Below are 26624 nucleotides of genomic sequence, written 5' to 3'. Positions count from 1 at the left end.
ATGAGCAGCTCGTCAATACAAAGAAGAAGGCGAATTTGCGTTATCGATAGAGATAGCGATTGACTCATGAACTTTTCCCTTCAATTTAAATATGCATATTATGATCGTCAAAAAGTCCCACTAATATTTACTTTGTTAAAAATGGCCGCGTTGCGTCTACAGGAAATGACGATTTGTGTATACTCGTAAAATAAGTACCGTTTTTGTTGTTGTTTTTTGTGTTGTGACATTTAATAATTGTTTTCGTATTAGCAAATTGTTAATATTGCTGAAACATAACATATTTTGTTCTTATTTTGCTCAATAAAGTGAATTCTGTAACTTCTGACTTCGTTTCGCTGTAAATTTAAATCAAATTGAAACCGAAAAATAAAAAGGAATAATTAAATAAGCAGGTATACAATAAATGGAATATTACGATAAAACGCTTTTCTGGTGACCTGCATCACGTCTCGTTTGGTGAGTAAACTACGGTCTTGACAGATACATGTTTACACACCGAACTGAGCGTGATACAGATCACCAGAAAAGCGTCCTATCATAATATCCCCTATTAAACATCAGTAAATGATATTTCATTGAAATATTGTCCTTTTGGGAATTAAAGTTTAGTTTTAGATTTGAGAGCAGGGGAAAAATCGTTTTTATAACACTGTTAAATCTATATTTAATCATCTTACACTTAGACAAAGAATTTGTTTTTTTAATTTCATGCTTACATAATTATTCAGCAAAATCAATATTTCAGCCAATTGATGTCATGCCCAAAATGACTTCTTCCTAGCATGGTGTGCGCTTTCAATGGATTTTCACAGAAAAAACTGGCTTAAATGAGTGAAAAACAGAAAAAATTTGATAACCACACTGTTTATAACAGTGAATGTATGAGGATATAATCCAAATTAACTTTCAATAAAGAAGGGAAAAGCAAAAGTAATAATAATGTTTTATTTCCCTCTTTAAGAAGTAGTAATCTTAGTCTTATGGTAATTAAGCATCAGACATTAGTTACTTACTATTTCAACCTCGGTACCAGCCTTAAATTAAATAATAAACAAAATGTGCATTTCTGTGAAAAGGCATGGTTGATTTCAGATCCTGATAAGCCATTCCACTGGCAGGGGGCAGGAAAGCAGCTTTTTGGAAGTTCAGCAGGGGGCGGCCATTCAGATGAAGAGGGTGAAGTTCAGCAGGGGGAAGACCCACAGTTTGAGCCTGTAGTCCCCCTGCCCGACTTGGTGGAGGTGAAAACAGGTATTTGGAAAAAATGTACTGAAATATGAAGGAGTAAACAGAAGGGGTATTTTAATGAGGGAGGAGAAGTTTTGGAAGTATGTGTGGGGGTTTGTGTGTGTGTGTGGGGGGGGGGGGTATTTAGATAGGGACTGGTGGAACTTCAGCGAGTGGAACAGTGTATTTTGAGCCTTTTTCCCCCCGGCCCTATCTTGTGAAGTTGAAAAGAGTCAAGTGGGGGTATGGGAGAAAAAATAATACTTTGAAGGATGGAAACACAGGCAATTTATTATAATGAAACAGGAGGAGATTGAACGGTAAAAAGAAGGAATCACAGAATTTTACAATTTATCTTGGGGAATAAAAACAGGGTAAATGAACCAGATGGGTTAAACTAGTTACATTCATGTTGTTAAGAATAGGATTTTTGATTCTGGGAACATATTTAGTTGACCCCTGATGTTTTTGTTTTGGTTTGCAGGAGAGGAAGATGAAGTTGCTGTCTTCAGCCAGAGGTCAAAATTGTTTCGATTTGACAAGGATGCCAATCAATGGAAAGAGAAAGGCATCGGAGAAATGAAGATCCTCAAACATAAATCTACTGGTAGGTGTAACATTCACAATTGTAAAGGATTATAATTGTAAAGGTTACATATCATTTCTTTGAAACTGTATGATGAAAAATTCTTTGTTTATTAGTGTGAAATTAGAAACTTCCTACTATGAATCTAGCATATTACTGTACTCTAGCCAGTCTTACCTAAAATAGTAATTATTTACCTTCTAGATATGTTTCAGTGAACTGGACAAACTTAACCCTTATCACTTTCTTACAGGCAAGTACCGCCTCTTGTTGCGTCGAGAACAGGTGTATAAGCTAGCATGTAACCATGCCCTCACAGCGGACATGAATTTTGAGCCACTAAAAACATCTGAGACATCTTGGATCTGGCATGCACAGGATTACACTGAGAGCCAACCCAGGCTGGAACAGTTTGCTCTTAAGTTTAAGGTAAGTTTTAGCTATTGATAGACTTTTCCCATGTTTCACTGGGCTGGCTTGCCTGGATACCTTTTATCCAGTGAATGTTTCTTTATTAGCTTAGAAGAAACTCAAAATTGAGGTATTATCATAGCCCTGGTGTCGTCAATAGTAACCTTGGCAGGAGCTAAAAGAACAATTATTAAAACACTTAAAATAGCAATAAGGCCTAAAAAAACACTTATTCAGTTTACCAGACCTTACCATATATATTTTTATAGTCTGTTGGTAAAACAAATATAAATAAAAATCTTTGTTAAGTGTGTGTTTTAAAGTTTTATACAGAAGCTTAATGAATTTCATTTATCTGTTTACAGAATGTTGACCTTGCAAGATCATTCAAAAACAAAATTGATGAGATACAGCAGGAATTACGAAGTTAAAGTAATTGGGTGAGTTTTGAAGGTTATCTGGTAGTGAAATTCTGTGAAATCATTTTTATTTGTGGGCTTTAAATTTCGTGGGTTTTTTTGGATTTTTTTTTTAATCGAAACTGTGATCCTAAATTGTCTGCAAAGTCATCATGCGCCTATATCGTGCTATGTATCATCTTAGTCAGGCAGTTTATGACACTACAATGGGACAATATGTCAATTAGCAAAGATAACCATATCAATTATCGCCTGATTGGTAATTTAAGGGTCATAGATAAAAGTGCAAGGATGTAAAATAGTGAAGCCATTGAATTTCAATTAAGAAATGAGGCGGATCCATGGTCTAGTTGTAACACTTGACTATCAATCCAGGGGTTGCAGGTTCGATCCCCTGTCACATCACTAAAAATACTTATCATCTTCTGGGAGGGACTTTAAATGGGGGTCCTGTGTGACAGTGCCATACACTGGTGCACATTTAAAGAACCAGGGTAGCTCTAACCAGGGTTACATTCTGTTTGTGCACTATGCTCTAACAATCTTAATTGAGCACTCACCGAATGTGCAAGGCCCAAGTGCGAGCATAAATAAGCTTACACACACATTTCAATAAAGTACTTTTGCAAACAATGAAAACATTGTAAGGGTGTTTAATTAAAAATCAATTAAATATTTGATTAAAAACACAAAATAAAGTGGCGACACTCAACATTTGAGGTTAAAAATTAGCACTTTATTCATGTGCAGCACAGGAGGTTGATAATCAGCTTGTTTTATTGTTTCCGGCAATTTCATACAAAAACACTGCATTAAAGTACTAATAATTGACTTTAGTTTATTATCATTAAGGTTAAATAATTTATAATATAAAATATATTAACAGTAAAATGATTTATGTACATCATGTACTGACAAGTTGTTTACTGCTCCCATGTATATTCATGTGAATACATGTATACTCTTTTACATAGGTTTGATTTCAGTCTTGTAGGTCAAATTTTCATTGGGATCTTGAATTCCTGGATCAGCCAACCCAAGAAATCCATGAAAATTAATGTCCCACAAATATTTATGATTTTACATTGTGATGCATTTTGACCAGAATAATGTTGGTATTTGAACTGGTTTCATATGTAGAAAAAGATTACTCCAATAATGATATTACAAACAAGTTGTTTGGCATTGAAATATTTCAAAATAGGTCTATTCATTCCGAGTTCAGTTGAACAAAAAAAAAACAGTGCAAGGATTTAATTGATGGTGTATTTTTGGTCATTTATTTACATATTTGCAGGCATTTCCTTTCAATGATACCATAGATATGCATCAAAATTAAACATTCATGGTTGATGTTTGTCAGATTGCAGATAGTAGCTATTGGTAAATGACCAGTTACAATCACAGATACATAGCAATTTGGTAATTGACAGTTGCTGTAACAGTTAATTGCTGTTGGTTATTGTCCAGTCAAAGTTACAGATACATAGACATTGGTTTTAACCTGTCACTGGTACAGATGCATAGCCATTGGAATTGACCAGTCACTGGTACATATACATAGCAATTTGAATTGACCAGTCACTGGTATAGATACATAGCCAATGGTAACTAACCAGTCATTGGTACAGATACATAGCCAATGGTAATTGACCAGTCACTGGTACAGATACATATCCAATGGTAATTGACCAGTCACTGGTACAGATACATAGCCAATGGTGATTGAACAGTCACTGGTACACAGTCACTGGTACAGATACATAGCCAATGGTGATTGAACAGTCACTGGTACACAGTCACTGGTACAGATACATAGCCAATGGTGATTGACCAGTCACTGGTACAGATACTTAGCCAATGGTGATTGACCAGTCACTGGTACACAAACATAGCCACTGGTACAGATACATAGCCAATGGTAATTGACAAGTCACACACAGAGTGGAGATACATAGCTGTTGGTAATTGACCAAAGATTCATATACATTGCTGTTGGTAGTTGACCAGTAACAAATACATAACTGTTGGTAATTGGCCAGTTACAAATACATAGTTGTTGGTAGTTGACCAGTAACAAATACATAGCTTTTGGTAGTTGACTAGTAACAAATACATTGCTGTTGATAATTGACATGTCACAGATGCAGATACATTGCTATTGGTAATTGACCAGTCACAGATGCAGTTACATATCTGTTGGCAATTGACCAGTAGCAAATACATAGTTGTTAGTTATTGACCAATCACAGATGCAGATACATTGCTGTTGCTAATTGACCAGTGACTGATACAAAATGGTGTTTGAAAATCAAACTCCATTTACTATGGATAATCAAATTGAATCATACCCAGCATTTTAATTTACTATCAAACTATAATTGAATGATCATAATGCCATTACAGATACATAGCCATTAGTAAATGACCAGTCCCATTAACAGATACATAGCCATTAGTAATTGACCAGTCTCAACTACAGATACATAGCCATTAGTAATTGACCAGTCTCAACTACAGATACATAGCCATTAGAGATTGACCAGTCTCAATTACAGATACATAGCCATTAGTAATTGACCAATCTCAACTACAGATACATAGCCATTAGTAAATGACCAGTCTCAATTACAGATACATAGCCATTAGTAATTGAACAGTCTCAACTACAAATACATAGCCATTTGAGATTGACCAGTCTCAACTACAGATACATAGCTATTAGTAATTGACCAGTCTCAACTACAGATACATAGCCATTAGTAATTGACCAGTCTCAACTACAGATACATAGCCATTAGTAATTGACCAGTCTCAACTACAGATACATAGCCATTAGAGATTGACCAGTCTCAATTAGAGATACATAGCCATTAGTAATTGACCAGTCTCAACTACATATACATAGCCATTAGTAAATGACCAGTCTCAATAACAGATACATAGCCATACGTAATTGACCAGTCTCAATTACAGATACATAGCCATTAGTAGTTGACCAGTCCATTAGTAGTTGACCAGTCTCAATTACAGATACATAGCCATTAGTAAATGACCAGTCTCAATAACAGATACATAGCTTTTGGTAAAAGATATGTTGGCAATAACAAAATCAGTCTATGAATAATATGATAATATTTGTAAAACAGTTATAGCATTAGTACGGTAGCATTAAGCAATAGATTAAGTGTTAAAGACCTTACAAAGTATTAACTTTTAATGTTGGTGACATATCACATTAAACATGTATATAAAAGCACCTTTTACTTCATTTTCAAACAAATCCAGATGTTTAAACCATTCATGCGCACTACTTAATGTATTCCATTTATTTTTGTTAACAAATAGCAATGAATCACTTTGCTATCTGCATGACAGTTTGTGGCAAAAAATAAAGTAAAAGGGAAATGTGATTACACCCTGTTAGAATTGATACATTATGCATTTGTAAAAACAAATTTAAATCATGATTTAATTTTTCAATCATGTTTGAGAGATAAACCAAGACCTAACATTAAAGCTCACATAACAGTATATCAACTTGATTGAGACTTCTAATCGTCTATTAGCTTTTTTGTCACAAAGAACATGTTAGTGGCAAGCCACAGTTTTTCAACACTTTGCTTGTTTACTTGAACATTTTATTGTTTCAAAAAGCACAAAGTGCTTTTATACCTGTGAATGATTACCTTTTTGAATAGGTAATTAAAATTAATGTGGGTAACCACAATGATGTGGATAAAATTCCATCTGATGCATTCTTAATTGCCTAATTGTAAACACCATTTGGTGCTGACTTTGGAATTACTGAAATATTCATTCCCTGGTAAGAATGGGCAAATTTTTAAGACACTTTCTCCATTGGAAGATTGGTCTAGTTGTAAGGAAACTGTCTGTATGGATGATAGTGGTCTAGTTGTAACGAAACTGTCTGTATGGGTGAGAGTGGTCTAGTTGTAATGGAACTGTCTGTATGGATGTGAGTGGTCTAGTTGTAAGGAAACTGTCTGTATGGGTGAGAGTGGTCTAGTTGTAAGGAAACTGTCTGTATGAGTGAGAGTGGTCTAGTTGTAAGGAAACTGTCTGTATGGGTGAGAGTGGTCTAGTTGTAAGGAAACTGTCTGTATGGGTGAGAGTGGTCTAGTTGTAATGAAACTGTCTGTATGGGTGAGAGTGGTCTAGTTGTAATGAAACTGCCTGTATGGGTGAGAGTGGTCTAGTTGTAAGGAAACTGTCTGTATGGGTGAGAGTGGTCTAGTTGTAAGGAAACTGTCTGTATGGGTGAGAGTGGTCTAGTTGTAGGGAAACTGTCTGTATGGGTGAGAGTGGTCTAGTTGTAGGGAAACTGCCTGTATGGGTGAGAGTGGTCTAGTTGTAAGGAAACTATCTGTATGGGTGAGAGTGGTCTAGTTGTAAGGAAACTGTCTGTATGGGTGAGAGTGGTCTAGTTGTAAGGAAACTGTCTGTATGGATGATAGTGGTCTAGTTGTAAGGAAACCGTCTCCATGTGTGAGAGTGGTCTAGTTGTAAGGAAACTGTCACCATGTGTGAGAGTGGTCTAGTTGTAAGGAAACTGTCTCCATGTGTGAGAGTGGTCTAGTTGTAAGGAAACTTTCACCTTGTGTGAGAGTGGTCTAGTTGTAAGGAAACTGTCTCCATGTGTGGGAGTGGTCTAGTTGTAAGGAAACTGTCACCATGTGTGAGAGTGGTCTAGTTGTAAGGAAACTGTCTCCATGTGTGAGAGTGGTCTAGTTGTAAGGAAACTGTCACCATGTGTGGGAGTGGTCTAGTTGTAAGGAAACTGTCACCATGTGTGAGAGTGGTCTAGTTGTAAGGAAACTGTCTCCATGTGTGAGAGTGGTCTAGTTTTAAGGAAACTGTCTCATGTGTGAGAGTGGTCTAGTTGTAAGGAAACTGTCACCATGTGTGGGAGTGGTCTAGTTGTAAGGAAACTGTCTCCATGTGTGGGAGTGGTCTAGTTGTAAGGAAACTGTCTGTGTGGGAGTGGTCTAGTTGTAAGGAAACTGTCACCATGTGTGGGAGTGGTCTAGTTGTAAGGAAACTGTCACCATGTGTGGGAGTGGTCTAGTTGTAAGGAAACTGTCTCCATGTGTGGGAGTGGTCTAGTTGTAAGGAAACTGTCACCATGTGTGGGAGTGGTCTAGTTGTAAGGAAACTGTATGTGTGAGAGTGGTCTAGTTGTAAGGAAACTGTCACCATGTGTGAGAGTGGTCTAGTTGTAAGGAAACTGTCACCATGTGTGAGAGTGGTCTTGTTGTAAGGAAACTGTCACCATGTGTGGGAGTGGTCTAGTTGTAAGGAAACTGTCTCCATGTGTGGGAGTGGTCTAGTTGTAAGGAAACTGTCTCATGTGTGAGAGTGGTCTAGTTGTAAGGAAACTGTCTCCATGTGTGAGAGTGGTCTTGTTGTAAGGAAACTGTCACCATGTGTGGGAGTGGTCTAGTTGTAAGGAAACTGTCACCATGGGTGAGAGTGGTCTAGTTGTAAGGAAACTGTCTCCATGTGTGGGAGTGGTCTAGTTGTAAGGAAACTGTATGTGTGGGAGTGGTCTAGTTGTAAGGAAACTGTATGTGTGAGAGTGGTCTAGTTGTAAGGAAACTGTCACCATGTGTGGATGTGGTCTAGTTGTAAGGAAACTGTCTCCATGTGTGAGAGCGGTCTAGTTGTAAGGAAACTGTATGTGTGGGAGTGGTCTAGTTGTAAGGAAACTGTATGTGTGAGAGTGGTCTAGTTGTAAGGAAACTGTCACCATGTGTGAGAGTGGTCTAGTTGTAAGGAAACTGTCACCATGTGTGGGAGTGGTCTAGTTGTAAGGAACCTGTCTCCATGTGTGGGAGTGGTCTAGTTGTAAGGAAACTGTCACCATGTGTGGGAGTGGTCTAGTTGTAAGGAAACTGTCACCATGGGTGAGAGTGGTCTAGTTGTAAGGAAACTGTCACCATGTGTGGGAGTGGTCTAGTTGTAAGGAAACTGTCTCCATGTGTGAGAGCGGTCTAGTTGTAAGGAAACTGTCACCATGTGTGAGAGTGGTCTAGTTGTAAGGAAACTGTATGGGTGAGAGTGGTCTAGTTGTAAGGAAACTGTCTCCATGTGTGGGAGCGGTCTAGTTGTAAGGAAACTGTATGTGTGGGAGTGGTCTAGTTGTAAGGAAACTGTATGTGTGAGAGTGGTCTAGTTGTAAGGAAACTGTATGTGTGAGAGTGGTCTAGTTGTAAGGAAACTGTCACCATGTGTGGGAGTGGTCTAGTTGTAAGGAAACTGTCTCATGTGTGAGAGTGGTCTAGTTGTAAGGAAACTGTCACCATGTGTGGGAGTGGTCTAGTTGTAAGGAAACTGTATGTGTGGGAGTGGTCTAGTTGTAAGGAAACTGTATGTGTGAGAGTGGTCTAGTTGTAAGGAAACTGTCACCATGTGTGAGAGTGGTCTAGTTGTAAGGAAACTGTCACCATGTGTGGGAGTGGTCTAGTTGTAAGGAAACTGTCTCCATGTGTGAGAGCGGTCTAGTTGTAAGGAAACTGTATGTGTGGGAGTGGTCTAGTTGTAAGGAAACTGTATGTGTGAGAGTGGTCTAGTTGTAAGGAAACTGTCACCATGTGTGAGAGTGGTCTAGTTGTAAGGAAACTGTCACCATGTGTGGGAGTGGTATAGTTGTAAGGAAACTGTCTCATGTGTGAGAGTGGTCTAGTTGTAAGGAAACTGTCACCATGTGTGGGAGTGGTCTAGTTGTAAGGAAACTGTCTCCATGTGTGGGAGTGGTCTAGTTGTAAGGAAACTGTCTCCATGTGTGAGAGCGGTCTAGTTGTAAGGAAACTGTATGTGTGGGAGTGGTCTAGTTGTAAGGAAACTGTATGTGTGAGAGTGGTCTAGTTGTAAGGAAACTGTCACCATGTGTGAGAGTGGTCTAGTTGTAAGGAAACTGTCACCATGTGTGGGAGTGGTCTAGTTGTAAGGAAACTGTCTCATGTGTGAGAGTGGTCTAGTTGTAAGGAAACTGTCTCCATGTGTGGGAGTGGTCTAGTTGTAAGGAAACTGTATGTGTGGGAGTGGTCTAGTTGTAAGGAAACTGTCACCATGTGTGAGAGTGGTCTAGTTGTAAGGAAACTGTCACCATGTGTGGGAGTGGTCTTGTTGTAAGGAAACTGTCACCATGTGTGGGAGTGGTCTAGTTGTAAGGAAACTGTCACCATGTGTGAGAGTGGTCTAGTTGTAAGGAAACTGTCTGTATGGGTGAGAGCGGTCTAGTTGTAAGGAAACTGTCTCTATGTGTGAGAGTGGTCTAGTTGTAAGGAAACTGTCACCATGTGTGGGAGTGGTCTAGTTGTAAGGAAATTGCCACTATGTGTGGGAGTGGTCTAGTTGTAAGGAAACTGTCTCCATGTGTGAGAGTGGTCTAGTTGTAAGGAAACTGTCACCATGGGTGAGAGTGGTCTAGTTGTAAGGAAACTGTCTCCATGTGTGGGAGTGGTCTAGTTGTAAGGAAACTGTATGTGTGGGAGTGGTCTAGTTGTAAGGAAACTGTATGTGTGAGAGTGGTCTAGTTGTAAGGAAACTGTCACCATGTGTGGATGTGGTCTAGTTGTAAGGAAACTGTCTCCATGTGTGAGAGCGGTCTAGTTGTAAGGAAACTGTATGTGTGGGAGTGGTCTAGTTGTAAGGAAACTGTATGTGTGAGAGTGGTCTAGTTGTAAGGAAACTGTCACCATGTGTGAGAGTGGTCTAGTTGTAAGGAAACTGTCACCATGTGTGGGAGTGGTCTAGTTGTAAGGAAACTGTCTCCATGTGTGGGAGTGGTCTAGTTGTAAGGAAACTGTCACCATGTGTGGGAGTGGTCTAGTTGTAAGGAAACTGTCACCATGGGTGAGAGTGGTCTAGTTGTAAGGAAACTGTCACCATGTGTGGGAGTGGTCTAGTTGTAAGGAAACTGTCTCCATGTGTGAGAGCGGTCTAGTTGTAAGGAAACTGTCACCATGTGTGAGAGTGGTCTAGTTGTAAGGAAACTGTATGGGTGAGAGTGGTCTAGTTGTAAGGAAACTGTCTCCATGTGTGTGAGCGGTCTAGTTGTAAGGAAACTGTATGTGTGGGAGTGGTCTAGTTGTAAGGAAACTGTATGTGTGAGAGTGGTCTAGTTGTAAGGAAACTGTATGTGTGAGAGTGGTCTAGTTGTAAGGAAACTGTCACCATGTGTGGGAGTGGTCTAGTTGTAAGGAAACTGTCTCATGTGTGAGAGTGGTCTAGTTGTAAGGAAACTGTCACCATGTGTGGGAGTGGTCTAGTTGTAAGGAAACTGTATGTGTGGGAGTGGTCTAGTTGTAAGGAAACTGTATGTGTGAGAGTGGTCTAGTTGTAAGGAAACTGTCACCATGTGTGAGAGTGGTCTAGTTGTAAGGAAACTGTCACCATGTGTGGGAGTGGTCTAGTTGTAAGGAAACTGTCTCCATGTGTGAGAGCGGTCTAGTTGTAAGGAAACTGTATGTGTGGGAGTGGTCTAGTTGTAAGGAAACTGTATGTGTGAGAGTGGTCTAGTTGTAAGGAAACTGTCACCATGTGTGAGAGTGGTCTAGTTGTAAGGAAACTGTCACCATGTGTGGGAGTGGTATAGTTGTAAGGAAACTGTCTCATGTGTGAGAGTGGTCTAGTTGTAAGGAAACTGTCACCATGTGTGGGAGTGGTCTAGTTGTAAGGAAACTGTCTCCATGTGTGGGAGTGGTCTAGTTGTAAGGAAACTGTCTCCATGTGTGAGAGCGGTCTAGTTGTAAGGAAACTGTATGTGTGGGAGTGGTCTAGTTGTAAGGAAACTGTATGTGTGAGAGTGGTCTAGTTGTAAGGAAACTGTCACCATGTGTGAGAGTGGTCTAGTTGTAAGGAAACTGTCACCATGTGTGGGAGTGGTCTAGTTGTAAGGAAACTGTCTCATGTGTGAGAGTGGTCTAGTTGTAAGGAAACTGTCTCCATGTGTGGGAGTGGTCTAGTTGTAAGGAAACTGTATGTGTGGGAGTGGTCTAGTTGTAAGGAAACTGTCACCATGTGTGAGAGTGGTCTAGTTGTAAGGAAACTGTCACCATGTGTGGGAGTGGTCTTGTTGTAAGGAAACTGTCACCATGTGTGGGAGTGGTCTAGTTGTATGGAAACTGTCACCATGTGTGAGAGTGGTCTAGTTGTAAGGAAACTGTCCGTATGGGTGAGAGCGGTCTAGTTGTAAGGAAACTGTCTCTATGTGTGAGAGTGGTCTAGTTGTAAGGAAACTGTCACCATGTGTGGGAGTGGTCTAGTTGTAAGGAAATTGCCACCATGTGTGGGAGTGGTCTAGTTGTAAGGAAACTGTCTCCATGTGTGAGAGTGGTCTAGTTGTAAGGAAACTGTATGTGTGAGAGTGGTCTAGTTGTAAGGAAACTGTCACCATGTGTGAGAGTGGTCTAGTTGTAAGGAAACTGTCACCATGTGTGGGAGTGGTCTAGTTGTAAGGAAACTGTCTCCATGTGTGAGAGCGGTCTAGTTGTAAGGAAACTGTCACCATGTGTGAGAGTGGTCTAGTTGTAAGGAAACTGTATGGGTGAGAGTGGTCTAGTTGTAAGGAAACTGTCTCCATGTGTGGGAGCGGTCTAGTTGTAAGGAAACTGTATGTGTGGGAGTGGTCTAGTTGTAAGGAAACTGTATGTGTGAGAGTGGTCTAGTTGTAAGGAAACTGTATGTGTGAGAGTGGTCTAGTTGTAAGGAAACTGTCACCATGTGTGGGAGTGGTCTAGTTGTAAGGAAACTGTCTCATGTGTGAGAGTGGTCTAGTTGTAAGGAAACTGTCACCATGGGTGAGAGTGGTCTAGTTGTAAGGAAACTGTATGTGTGGGAGTGGTCTAGTTGTAAGGAAACTGTATGTGTGAGAGTGGTCTAGTTGTAAGGGAACTGTCACCATGTGTGAGAGTGGTCTAGTTGTAAGGAAACTGTCACCATGTGTGGGAGTGGTCTAGTTGTAAGGAAACTGTCTCCATGTGTGAGAGCGGTCTAGTTGTAAGGAAACTGTATGTGTGAGAGTGGTCTAGTTGTAAGGAAACTGTATGTGTGAGAGTGGTCTAGTTGTAAGGAAACTGTCACCATGTGTGAGAGTGGTCTAGTTGTAAGGAAACTGTCACCATGTGTGGGAGTGGTCTAGTTGTAAGGAAACTGTCTCATGTGTGAGAGTGGTCTAGTTGTAAGGAAACTGTCTCCATGTGTGAGAGTGGTCTTGTTGTAAGGAAACTGTCACCATGTGTGAGAGTGGTCTAGTTGTAAGGAAACTGTCTCCATGTGTGGGAGTGGTCTAGTTGTAAGGAAACTGTCACCATGTGTGAGAGTGGTCTTGTTGTAGGGAAACTGTCTCCATGTGTGAGTGGTCTAGTTGTAAGGAAACTGTCTGTATGGGTGAGAGTGGTCTAGTTGTAATGAAACTATCTGTATGGGTGAGAGTGGTCTAGTTGTAAGGAAACTGTATGTGTGAGAGTGGTCTAGTTGTAAGGAAACTGTATGTGTGAGAGTGGTCTAGTTGTAATGAAACTATCTGTATGTGTGGGAGTGGTCTAGTTGTAAGGAAACTGTTTGTGTGGGATTGGTCTAGTTGTAAGGAAACTGTATGTGTGAGAGTGGTCTAGTTGTAAGGAAACTGTCACCATGTGTGGATGTGGTCTAGTTGTAAGGAAACTGTCACCATGTGTGGGAGTGGTCTAGTTGTAAGGAAACTGTCTCCATGTGTGGGAGTGGTCTAGTTGTAAGGAAACTGTCACCATGTGTGGGAGTGGTCTAGTTGTAAGGAAACTGTCACCATGGGTGAGAGTGGTCTAGTTGTAAGGAAACTGTCTTTATGTGTGAGAATGGTCTAGTTGTAAGGAAACTGTCTGTATGGGTGAGAGTGGTCTAGTTGTAAGGAAACTGTCACCATGTGTGGGAGTGGTCTAGTTGTAAGGAAACTGTCACCATGTGTGGGAGTGGTCTAGTTGTAAGGAAACTGTCTCCATGTGTGGGAGTGATCTAGTTGTAAGGAAACTGTCTCCATGTGTGAGAGCGGTCTAGTTGTAAGGAAACTGTATGTGTGGGAGTGGTCTAGTTGTAAGGAAACTGTATGTGTGAGAGTGGTCTAGTTGTAAGGAAACTGTCACCATGTGTGAGAGTGGTCTAGTTGTAAGGAAACTGTCACCATGTGTGGGAGTGGTCTAGTTGTAAGGAAACTGTCTCATGTGTGAGAGTGGTCTAGTTGTAAGGAAACTGTCTCCATGTGTGAGAGTGGTCTTGTTGTAAGGAAACTGTCACCATGTGTGAGAGTGGTCTAGTTGTAAGGAAACTGTCTCCATGTGTGGGAGTGGTCTAGTTGTAAGGAAACTGTCACCATGTGTGAGAGTGGTCTTGTTGTAGGGAAACTGTCTCCATGTGTGAGAGTGGTCTAGTTGTAAGGAAACTGTCTTTATGGGTGAGAGTGGTCTAGTTGTAATGAAACTATCTGTATGGGTGAGAGTGGTCTAGTTGTAAGGAAACTGTCTCCATGTGTGGGAGCGGTCTAGTTGTAAGGAAACTGTATGTGTGGGAGTGGTCTAGTTGTAAGGAAACTGTATGTGTGAGAGTGGTCTAGTTGTAAGGAAACTGTATGTGTGAGAGTGGTCTAGTTGTAAGGAAACTGTCACCATGTGTGGGAGTGGTCTAGTTGTAAGGAAACTGTCTCATGTGTGAGAGTGGTCTAGTTGTAAGGAAACTGTCACCATGGGTGAGAGTGGTCTAGTTGTAAGGAAACTGTATGTGTGGGAGTGGTCTAGTTGTAAGGAAACTGTATGTGTGAGAGTGGTCTAGTTGTAAGGAAACTGTCACCATGTGTGAGAGTGGTCTAGTTGTAAGGAAACTGTCACCATGTGTGGGAGTGGTCTAGTTGTAAGGAAACTGTCTCCATGTGTGAGAGCGGTCTAGTTGTAAGGAAACTGTATGTGTGGGAGTGGTCTAGTTGTAAGGAAACTGTATGTGTGAGAGTGGTCTAGTTGTAAGGAAACTGTCACCATGTGTGAGAGTGGTCTAGTTGTAAGGAAACTGTCACCATGTGTGGTAGTGGTCTAGTTGTAAGGAAACTGTCTCCATGTGTGAGAGTGGTCTTGTTGTAAGGAAACTGTCACCATGTGTGAGAGTGGTCTAGTTGTAAGGAAACTGTCTCCATGTGTGGGAGTGGTCTAGTTGTAAGGAAACTGTCACCATGTGTGAGAGTGGTCTTGTTGTAGGGAAACTGTCTCCATGTGTGAGTGGTCTAGTTGTAAGGAAACTGTCTCTATGGGTGAGAGTGGTCTAGTTGTAATGAAACTATCTGTATGGGTGAGAGTGGTCTAGTTGTAAGGAAACTGTATGTGTGAGAGTGGTCTAGTTGTAAGGAAACTGTATGTGTGAGAGTGGTCTAGTTGTAATGAAACTATCTGTATGTGTGGGAGTGGTCTAGTTGTAAGGAAACTGTTTGTGTGGGAGTGGTCTAGTTGTAAGGAAACTGTATGTGTGAGAGTGGTCTAGTTGTAAGGAAACTGTCACCATGTGTGGATGTGGTCTAGTTGTAAGGAAACTGTCACCATGTGTGGGAGTGGTCTAGTTGTAAGGAAACTGTCTCCATGTGTGGGAGTGGTCTAGTTGTAAGGAAACTGTCACCATGTGTGGGAGTGGTCTAGTTGTAAGGAAACTGTCACCATGTGTGAGAGTGGTCTAGTTGTAAGGAAACTGTCACCATGTGTGAGAGTGGTCTAGTTGTAAGGAAACTGTCACCATGTGTGGGAGTGGTCTAGTTGTAAGGAAACTGTCACCATGTGTGGGAGTGGTCTAGTTGTAAGGAAACTGTCACCATGGGTGAGAGTGGTCTAGTTGTAAGGAAACTGTCTTTATGTGTGAGAGTGGTCTAGTTGTAAGGAAACTGTCTGTATGGGTGAGAGTGGTCTAGTTGTAAGGAAACTGTCACCATGTGTGGGAGTGGTCTAGTTGTAAGGAAACTGTCACCATGTGTGAGAGTGGTCTAGTTGTAAGGAAACTGTCACCATGTGTGGGAGTGATCTAGTTGTAAGGAAACTGTCTCCATGTGTGAGAGCGGTCTAGTTGTAAGGAAACTGTATGTGTGGGAGTGGTCTAGTTGTAAGGAAACTGTATGTGTGAGAGTGGTCTAGTTGTAAGGAAACTGTCACCATGTGTGAGAGTGGTCTAGTTGTAAGGAAACTGTCACCATGTGTGGGAGTGGTCTAGTTGTAAGGAAACTGTCTCATGTGTGAGAGTGGTCTAGTTGTAAGGAAACTGTCTCCATGTGTGAGAGTGGTCTTGTTGTAAGGAAACTGTCACCATGTGTGAGAGTGGTCTAGTTGTAAGGAAACTGTCTCCATGTGTGGGAGTGGTCTAGTTGTAAGGAAACTGTCACCATGTGTGAGAGTGGTCTTGTTGTAGGGAAACTGTCTCCATGTGTGAGAGTGGTCTAGTTGTAAGGAAACTGTCTTTATGGGTGAGAGTGGTCTAGTTGTAATGAAACTATCTGTATGGGTGAGAGTGGTCTAGTTGTAAGGAAACTGTATGTGTGAGAGTGGTCTAGTTGTAAGGAAACTGTATGTGTGAGAGTGGTCTAGTTGTAATGAAACTATCTGTATGTGTGGGAGTGGTCTAGTTGTAAGGAAACTGTATGTGTGGGAGTGGTCTAGTTGTAAGGAAACTGTATGTGTGAGAGTGGTCTAGTTGTAAGGAAACTGTCACCATGTGTGGGGGTGGTCTAGTTGTAAGGAAACTGTCACCATGTGTGGGAGTGGTCTAGTTGTAAGGAAACTGTCTCCATGTGTGTGAGTGGTCTAGTTGTAAGGAAACTGTCACCATGTGTGGGAGTGGTCTAGTTGTAAGGAAACTGTCACCATGTGTGAGAGTGGTCTAGTTGTAAGGAAACTGTCACCATGTGTGAGAGTGGTCTAGTTGTAAGGAAACTGTCACCATGTGTGGGAGTGGTCTAGTTGTAAGGAAACTGTCACCATGTGTGGGAGTGGTCTAGTTGTAAGGAAACTGTCACCATGGGTGAGAGTGGTCTAGTTGTAAGGAAACTGTCTCCATGTGTGAGAGTGGTCTAGTTGTAAGGAAACTGTCTGTATGGGTGAGAGTGGTCTAGTTGTAAGGAAACTGTCACCATGTGTGGGAGTGGTCTAGTTGTAAGGAAACTGTCACCATGTGTGGGAGTGGTCTAGTTGTAAGGAAACTGTCACCATGTGTGGGAGTGGTCTGGTTGTAAGGAAACTGTCACCATGTGTGAGAGTGGTCTAGTTGTAAGGAAACTGTCACCATGTGTGAGAGTGGTCTAGTTGTAAGGAAACTGTCTCCATGTGTGGGAGTGGTCTAGTTGTAAGGAAACTGTCACCATGTGTGGGAGTGGTCTAGTTGTAAGGAAACTGTCACCATGGGTGAGAGTGGTCTAGTTGTAAGGAAACTGTCTCCATGTGTGGGAGTGGTCTAGTTGTAAGGAAACTGTATGTGTGGGAGTGGTCTAGTTGTAAGGAAACTGTATGTGTGAGAGTGGTCTAGTTGTAAGGAAACTGTCTCCATGTGTGGGAGTGGTCTAGTTGTAAGGAAACTGTCACCATGTGTGGGAGTGGTCTAGTTGTAAGGAAACTGTCTCCATGTGTGGGAGTGGTCTAGTTGTAAGGAAACTGTCACCATGTGTGAGAGTGGTCTAGTTGTAAGGAAACTGTCACCATGTGTGGGAGTGGTCTAGTTGTAAGGAAACTGTCACCATGTGTGAGAGTGGTCTAGTTGTAAGGAAACTGTCACCATGTGTGGGAGTGGTCTAGTTGTAAGGAAACTGTCACCATGGGTGAGAGTGGTCTAGTTGTAAGGAAACTGTCTCCATGTGTGGGAGTGGTCTAGTTGTAAGGAAACTGTATGTGTGGGAGTGGTCTAGTTGTAAGGAAACTGTATGTGTGAGAGTGGTCTAGTTGTAAGGAAACTGTCACCATGTGTGAGAGTGGTCTAGTTGTAAGGAAACTGTCACCATGTGTGGGAGTGGTCTTGTTGTAAGGAAACTGTCTCCATGTGTGGGAGTGGTCTAGTTGTAAGGAAACTGTCACCATGTGTGGGAGTGGTCTAGTTGTAAGGAAACTGTCACCATGGGTGAGAGTGGTCTAGTTGTAAGGAAACTGTCTCCATGTGTGGGAGTGGTCTAGTTGTAAGGAAACTGTATGTGTGGGAGTGGTCTAGTTGTAAGGAAACTGTATGTGTGGGAGTGGTCTAGTTGTAAGGAAACTGTATGTGTGAGAGTGGTGTAGTTGTAAGGAAACTGTCACCATGTGTGGGAGTGGTCTAGTTGTAAGGAAACTGTCTCCATGTGTGAGAGTGGTCTAGTTGTAAGGAAACTGCCTGTATGGGTGAGAGTGGTCTAGTTGTAAGGAAACTGCCTGTATGGGTGAGAGTGGTCTAGTTGTAAGGAAACTGTATGTGTGAGAGTGGTCTAGTTGTAAGGAAACTGTCACCATGTGTGAGAGTGGTCTAGTTGTAAGGAAACTGTCACCATGTGTGGGAGTGGTCTAGTTGTAAGGAAACTGTCACCATGTGTGAGAGTGGTCTAGTTGTAAGGAAACTGTCCGTATGGGTGAGAGTGGTCTAGTTGTAAGGAAACTGTCACCATGGGTGAGAGTGGTCTAGTTGTAAGGAAACTGTCGTCATGTGTGGGAGTGGTCTAGTTGTAAGGAAACTGTCTGTATGGGTGAGAGTGGTCTAGTTGTAAGGAAACTTTCACCTTGTGTGGGAGTGGTCTAGTTGTAAGGAAACTGTCTCCATGTGTGAGAGCGGTCTAGTTGTAAGGAAACTGTCACCATGTGTGGGAGTGGTCTAGTTGTAAGGAAACTGTCTGTATGGGTGAGAGTGGTCTAGTTGTAAGGAAACTGTCTCCATGTGTGAGAGTGGTCTAGTTGTAAGGAAACTGTCTCCATGTGTGAGAGCGGTCTAGTTGTAAGGAAACTGTCTCCATGTGTGAGAGCGGTCTAGTTGTAAGGAAACTGTCTCCATGTGTGGGAGTGGTCTAGTTGTAAGGAAACTGTCACCATGTGTGAGAGCGGTCTAGTTGTAAGGAAACTGTCTCCATGTGTGAGAGCGGTCTAGTTGTAAGGAAACTGTCACCATGTGTGAGAGCGGTCTAGTTGTAAGGAAACTGTCTCCATGTGTGAGAGTGGTCTAGTTGTAAGGAAACTGTCTGTATGGGTGAGAGTGGTCTAGTTGTAATGAAACTATCTGTATGTGTGAGAGTGGTCTATTTGTAAGGAAACTGTCTCCATGTGTGAGAGTGGTCTAGTTGTAATGAAACTGCCTGTATGGGTGAGAGTGGTCTAGTTGTAATGAAACTGTCTGTGTGGGTGAGAGTGGTCTAGTTGTAAGGAAACTATCTGTATGGGTGAGAGTGGTCTAGTTGTAATGAAACTGTCTGTGTGGGTGAGAGTGGTCTAGTTGTAATGAAACTGTCTGTGTGGGTGAGAGTGGTCTTGTTGTAATGAAACTGTCTGTGTGGGTGAGAGTGGTCTAGTTGTAATGAAACTGTCTGTGTGGGTGAGAGTGGTCTAGTTGTAATGAAACTGTCTGTGTGGGTGAGAGTGGTCTAGTTGTCTAGTTGTAGGGAAACTGTCTCCATGTGTGAGAGTGGTCTAGTTGTAATGAAATTGCCTGTATGGGAGAGAGTGGTCTAGTTGTAGGGAAACTGTCTGTGGGTGAGAGTGGTCTAGTTGTAATGAAACTGCCTGTATGGGTGAGAGTGGTCTAGTTGTAAGGAAACTGTCTCCATGTGTGAGAGTGGTCTAGTTGTAAGGAAACTGCCTGTATGGGTGAGAGTGGTCTAGTTGTAATGAAACTGTCTGTGTGGATGAGAGTGGTCTAGTTGTAGGGAAACTGCCTGTATGGATGAGAGTGGTCTAGTTGTAATGAAACTGCCTGTATGGGTGAGAGTGGTCTAGTTGTAATGAAACTGCCTGTATGGGTGAGAGTTGTCTAGTTGTAGGGAAACTGCCTGTATGGTGAGAGTGGTCTAGTTGTAATGAAACTGCCTGTATGGGTGAGAGTGGTCTAGTTGTAATGAAACTGCCTGTATGGGTGAGAGTGGTCTAGATGTAGGGAAACTGCCTGTTGGGTGGGACCAGTCTAGTTGTAAGGCTATCGGTAAGAGATGTCTAGTTTGAAGAGAAATTTTCTTTAACTGTGAGATTGGTTTATTTGTAAGGAAGTTGTCTTTATTTCAAGAGGTATTCAATGCAAACCAAATATTCAATGCAAACGAAATAAATGGGGACAGTGCTACAGTTGCAAGGCCTCTTAGTCAGGACATTCATACTATTTTTCTTACAACTTAACAAGTGTCAAGAGTGAATTTTGTCAGCTTCTATCTTCACAGTTTAGCATAAATTTAATATACAATCTGTATTAGGTGTCCTTAAACTGAAGCTGGTTCTTGATCAAATACAAATGTGACTTGTAAGCGCTAGATAATGCATATCTATATATACATGTTTCCCTGAGGAAAGGAATCAGTGCCTAATGAAAATATCTACTAAATGAGTGGTCATTATATGAGTTCACAAATTATCAATACATGCATGTCTATTTCAATATTGGTGTGTTATCCTTTTCAGCCTTGCATGAAGACAATGAAGACACCAACAGGCTCACTACAAGTGTACGTGTATGGACATTATAATGTGCAAGCAACCGTTTATTGTCTCAGCGACATCTGTGGCTCATAAACAATTTCTGTTTCTGTTCTTATCAAAAACAATTTAAATTATCAATTTTTGTTAAAGGAAATGGAAGTCATGACCGTTGAATTTTAAATTGAACTTGAATGCATGGTATTGATGCTGAAAGGATTGTATTTCATTTTTGTCATAGGCAAAGCTGTTTACCAGGGTACTACTAAACATTCTGGTATGATAATACAGTGCTATAAAACTAGATGAGAAAAATCAACCCCATACATATTTGTTTAGTTCAGTATTCTCTTTAAGTCCAAAATTATAACATTTTTGCTGGTAGGAAATTAAAAGCTTGTTTTGCCTCAGTCAATGTATACATGTTTTGACTTCAATAGTCAATTAAACACTAGTGTCTAATCTTCTTACGAATTTTCTTATCCTAGTGTATTCATTATCAGTTCAATTCCTAGAACTCCTCCTAGTATGATCTGTGAATTAATGTGCTATTCTTATTAAGTTGTGCATACAATAATCTTGTTTATGCTGAATAAAATAGATGTACTTTGCTATGAAATAGGGAGGGGGATATTGAAATGGCGTTGTCCTTCCGTCTGTCCTTCCGTCCGTCCCTCCGTCCGTCACCTGCGTTTTCTCAGTAACTAGCTGGTAGAATTTCATGAAACTTAAAATAAATATGAACCACTGTACTGGAATGATGCCCGTCCAAAAAAAAATTTGATTGGTCATTTGTCCTTGGAGTTATTGCCCTTGATTTTTTGAAAAATGCACATTCACAGCCATTTCTCAGTCACTAGCTGGCAGTATTTCATGAAACTTAAAATTAATATGAATTACTATACTGGGATGATGCCTATTTATATATTTTTTTGATTGGTCAATTGTACTTGGAGTTATTGCCCTTGATTTTTTGAAAAACTCTCATTTACAGCCATTTCTCAGTAACTAGTTGGTAGAAATTCTTGAAACTTGAAATAAATATGAAACCAACATACTGCGATGATGCCTGTTTATTTATATTTTGGATTGTGTAATTTCTATAGTTATAGATATTTGCCCTTGATTTATTAAAAGATCCATGTTTGCAGCCTTTTCTATGCAACTAGCTGGTAGAATTTCATGACACTTGGAATAAATAAGAACCAACATACTGTGATGATGCCTGTCTATTTTTCTTTTGGATTAGTCAATTTTCCTTAGAGTTATTGCCCTTGATTTATTAAAAAATCATTGTTTGCAGCCGTTTCTCAGTAACTAGCTGATAAAATTTAATGAAACTTGAATGTTATATGAACCAACATCCTGCAATGAACTTCTTCAGTGAATTTCTACGGCTACATTTTTATCTCAACTATTGAGTACTATTTTGCAATGATTGATGTTTCCGAGTAAGCAGTTTCAGAAAAGACAGTTTTATTTAATCATCCCTCTGATTTATTTCGTTAAAGTTTTTTATCATAAAGAAGTCCCGGTCGATATTTTATAATTTGGCTCGGAAAGGGATAAACCAATGTGCTTATCTTATTCTTTCTGAGATTTTTTTTAACCTTCAAGCACAAACAAGCCATCAAGCACAAACAAGCCATCGTTGCGGGGGATATCTTTTCACTGAAAATGCTTATTTCATCTGGAGATGTTTTTCTTCAAACATATTTGAAACTACTCCTTCTTAGCTTGTCTATATGTCCTTCAGAATGTGTCATAGACAGCTGCATGAATCATAAACTTGCTAAAATATCTGTTGAGACAATGACCCTTCATCAAAAAGACTTGCAACTAGCGCACAAACTTTTGATTTTTTACACCCCCGAAAAACGAAGTTTGAAGGGGGTATATTGGAGTCACCCTGTGGTCTGTCAGTCGGTCGGTTGCAATTTACCTTGTCCGGAGCATAACTAAAAAAAACTAGTGGATGGAATTGGATTAAACTTTCTACAATGATAGAGCATAATGAGAGGAAGTGCAGTGTACAATAACCAACTCTATTCTTGCTTATTACTGAGTTATTGCCCTTTGTTACTTTCGTTTGTCCGGAGTATAACTTGAAAAGTACTGGATGGAATTCACTGGAACTTCATACAATGGTAAAGCATAATGAGAGGAAGTGCAGTGTACAATAACCATAACTCTATTCTTGCTTATTACTGAGTTATTGCCCTTTGTTACTTTCGTTTGTCCGGAGTATAACTTGAAAAGTACTGGATGGAATTCATTGGAACATCATACAATGGTAAAGCACAATGAGAGGAAGTGCAGTGTTCAAGAACCATAACTCTACTTTAGCTAATTACTATGTTATTGCCCTTTATTTGTTTTTTTTTTGCTGTCAAATATTTTTCCAGACATTAACTTGCAAACTACTAGATGGAATTTATGTAAACTTAATACAATGGTAAAACACAATGAGAGGAACTGCAGTGCACAAGAACCATAACTCTATTTCAGCCAGTTACAGAGTTACTGCCCTTTATTACTTTTTTCTTATCCGGAGCATAACTTGAAAACTATTGGATGGAATTTAATAAAACTTCATACAGTGATAGATCATAATGAGAGGGAGTGCAGTGTATAGGAACCGCAATTCTATTTCAGCTATTTACAGAGTTACTGCCCTTTGTTACTTTTTCTTGTCCGGAGCATGACTTGAAAACTATAGGATGGAATTTAATAAAACTTCATACAGTGATAGATAATAATGAGAGGAAGTGCAGTGTACAGGGACAGCAATTCTATTTCATCCAATTACAGAGTCACTGCCCTTTGTTACTTTTTCTTGTCCGGAGCATAACTTGAAAGTTATTGGATGGAATTTGATAAAACTTCATACAGTGATAGATCATAATGAGAGGAAGTGCACTGTATAGGAACTGCAATTCTATTTCATCCAATTACAGAGTTACTGCCCTTTGTTACTTTTTCTTTTCCGGAGCAAAACTTGAAACTATTGGATGGAATTTAATAAAACTTCATACATTGATAGATCATAATGAGAGGGGGTGTAGTGTACAGGAACCGCAATTCTATTTCAGCTTATTACAGAGTTACTGCCTTTTGTTACTTTTTCTTGTCTGGAGCATAACTTGAAAATATTGGATGGAATTTAATCAAACCTCATACAGTGATATATCATAATGAGAGGAAGTGCAGTGTACAGGAACCGCAATTCTATTTCAGCCAATTACAGAGTTTTTGCCTTTTTTCTTCTCCTGAGCATAACTTGAAAACTACCGGATTTAATGTAATAAAACTTTATACAATGGTACAGCACAATGAGAAGGAGTTCAGTGTACATGAATCATTACACTATTTTAGCAAATTACAGAGTAATTGCCTTTTTCTGTGTGTTTTTTGTCAAACTTTTGTCCGTACAGTAACTTGAAAACTACTAGATAGAATTTCATAAAACTTCATACAATGATAAATCATAATGAGAGGCGGCGTTCGGGGTATTAATCACCTTCAGTGATAGCTCTTGTGTCCTCTGCTCCTGTCAAGCCAACACTGAAAATTTATTTACCGACCCCTTAATGATCATACAGGGTTCCAACGCTACCGGGAAAACGGGAAAAAGTCGGGAATATCGAAAAGTCTGTTCCCGGTCGTGAAAATGCCTTTAATTTTGCGATTGTAGGTTAGAATCGGGAAAAAGCCGGGAATAGTACTAAAGTTCGAACCGTTTTGGGTACGAAACTAGTAAAAAGTATGTACTCTCCATCATCAAAACGCTTGCATCTGACACTGTTCTGTATTGAATTGACTCTGATCAGAGCGGCTGAATGATCGAGACTAAGACGGTTTCCGTTACTACATGCAAGCGTTTATTTGTCATAGTAGCTGTGTCTACACTGCCGTTAGTCTAAAATAATAGACGTGTTATACGGGATTCTTCCAAGCCCTAACGTCTAAACGGGAATGTGCAAAAAACGGGGGTGTTTTAAAAATATTGAAATTGTTTTAAGTGAAGTATTTTATGGTTGAAATTGATCATAGAGAGTTATATTCATATTTTACCATGTACGTGAAATGTTATTTTGCACTAAACAAGCATTTAATGCATTAAAACAAGTTGTTTACCTTTCCAATAAAACGAAAGTTGACTGACACAGAAAACAATTATGCGAAGGGGAACAACTCGATACAATCGTAATAACTCGGCCTCCTCCGACAAAGCTTCGAGATAGACCTCGTTGCACAATCGTAACAACTTGGCCATGGCCGAAATGTTCCGAGCGATTTAAAACTGCCCTGAAGCCTTGCAGGTGCCCTTCATGCATATATCGTTATGTTTGACAGAATGAAATGAAGCCGTCAAACTCATAATTATAAGTTGGATATTTATTTTTTGTGTACGGAACTAATGTAAAATAACATTATCTGGTAATATTTCTTGTTTTTATGATATTTTATAGACGCTATATGCTTTAACCCGGAATCCTGATCGGAACAACGACCCACTTTTGATACTAAACAATTTGTACGTGAAGGATTTGCCATATCAAAAAGATAGATCATGGATATTTATATTTAAGATCAAAAATTGGTGTTTTATGCATATTTCTTAACCCGTTAATAAACCATAAAACAAATTTTCGAACGGGAATATGAAAATCAGCGATCTGATCTTTTGTCGGCAATCTTTTATTGTTGGTTTGCAGATATTTACGTCAAAAGTTTATCTATCTAAGACAAAAAAAATGAAATAAGTTGTTTAAATAGTATATCTATGAGCGTGCAGCTTTAAAAAATGTTCAGAAAGTAAGTTTTTGTTCAGAGAGTAAAACTTTTTTTTAATGTGATATTTGATTATATTTACCTTAAGCATGCAATTATTCACCAATTACGAAAAATGGTAATATATACGGAGATCAATCGGCACCAAACCATGCTGGCTGATCAGGGTCCACACTGTTCTATGCACAGATAGTAGGTAAGCCTTTAAGTTTCCAAGTAGCAAATTTTATACAAATAGCCTAGACCCTGATCATGCCAGCTGATCCGTGTGTTCACAGAGGCCAACAGTATTCAGCATGCTAAAGGTTAATCATGTTGTTCAATAAATTTCTAAGAAGTTCAGAAGGTGAAAGGTTTTGTTTTTGAAAATAAAACCCTTTGAAAATGACATTTGATGTTATTTAACAAGTTGTTTAATAAATGTTAAAAATGGCAAATCAGTTTATTTTTAGCATGTGAAAATGTTAACAATATTTTACTGAAATGTTTCGTTGTAATAACTGTGAAAAAGGTTGAGAGAAAGTCTGGAATTTGCAAAAAAGTCTGGAATTTTACTTGCAGAAAATTGTGGGAACCCTGGATCATATTAAAAGCTCCAGTTTGGCAGTAAATGAAGTATTTAACTGTAAAATACGTTCAAGCGGGCTTTGTCGATCAAAATTGTTGTGAGACTACTATTTTCCAATGACAACTCATACCGTCTCGACTTTTTTGAAAAAACAACAACAAAATACATATATATATGGTGTATGCAGGAAACTTTCACCCGTAGGTGACCGGTTATTTTTACATTTCAGCCAGTTCAAAACAAATTTAGTAAAACCCTTTAGTTCTATACAACAATTGTGATAAGGTTCATCATGAAATACCAGGTCATTGAGACACCCGGGTTCGTTGCTTAAACACTGATATCATACGCAAATGCTGTATACTATAGTGCACTTGCATAACAAAATAAGTCAAGGGCGCCACCTAGGTCTCCACGGCTAGATTTGGCTGCCTCGCAGATAACGCTATTTGGGACGCATCATAGAACATATACAATTAAAAAGCATGGACTTGCTGGATGCCATGCTTTTCCTCTCCTTTTGTTTCGGTTTAATTATGTTATTTTGATTTAGGTTATAAGGGCTTAATGACTAAGTGAAACTCAAATAGCATTTCGCCTATGTAAGTCATTATGCAAAACAATGCCACTCCAGTCGGTTATACAGATTTGTATTAAAGGAACCAAAATATTGGCTTTACTTTTTGTCGAGACATTATTTTAAACCTCGATCAAATGAAAGAAAAGGAAGAACGTTGACATCTGGCCCCAATATCACGAAAATACTCATTTTACCATAAAACATCAAAATTTATTGAAAATATATATATATATAATTTTGCACATTTTAAAACCGCATTCTATCATTGAATATGTTGATTGAAATCTTTGGTCTAGATTCCAAGGGAAAAATATTATACAGCCAAAAATGTACTTGAGTACAATTCATTGCCTTTTAAAGCTGCACTCTCACAGATTGAACATGTTGAAACTTT

General features: G+C 39.8%; 1 protein-coding gene across 1 annotated transcript in view; it reads left to right on the top strand.

Moving 5' to 3' along the window:
* Positions 1 to 22131, top strand: part of LOC128211040 (E3 SUMO-protein ligase RanBP2-like) — a 69114-nt gene extending 46983 nt beyond the window's left edge. Inside the window, exons 24-28 of the mRNA XM_052915428.1 lie at positions 1096 to 1254; positions 1715 to 1837; positions 2070 to 2245; positions 2593 to 2667; positions 20274 to 22131. Coding sequence (XP_052771388.1) covers positions 1096 to 1254; positions 1715 to 1837; positions 2070 to 2245; positions 2593 to 2658 — 524 coding nt within the window. The 3' untranslated portion in view covers positions 2659 to 2667; positions 20274 to 22131. The remainder of the gene's footprint in view (positions 1 to 1095; positions 1255 to 1714; positions 1838 to 2069; positions 2246 to 2592; positions 2668 to 20273) is intronic.
* Positions 22132 to 26624: the final 4493 nt, after the last annotated feature.

This window comes from Mya arenaria, chromosome 12 (genome assembly GCF_026914265.1).
Source record: "Mya arenaria isolate MELC-2E11 chromosome 12, ASM2691426v1".
Lineage (NCBI taxonomy): Eukaryota > Metazoa > Mollusca > Bivalvia > Myida > Myidae > Mya > Mya arenaria.
Note: the sequence above shows the minus strand (reverse complement) of the source record. Positions and strands in the feature narration are given on the sequence as shown.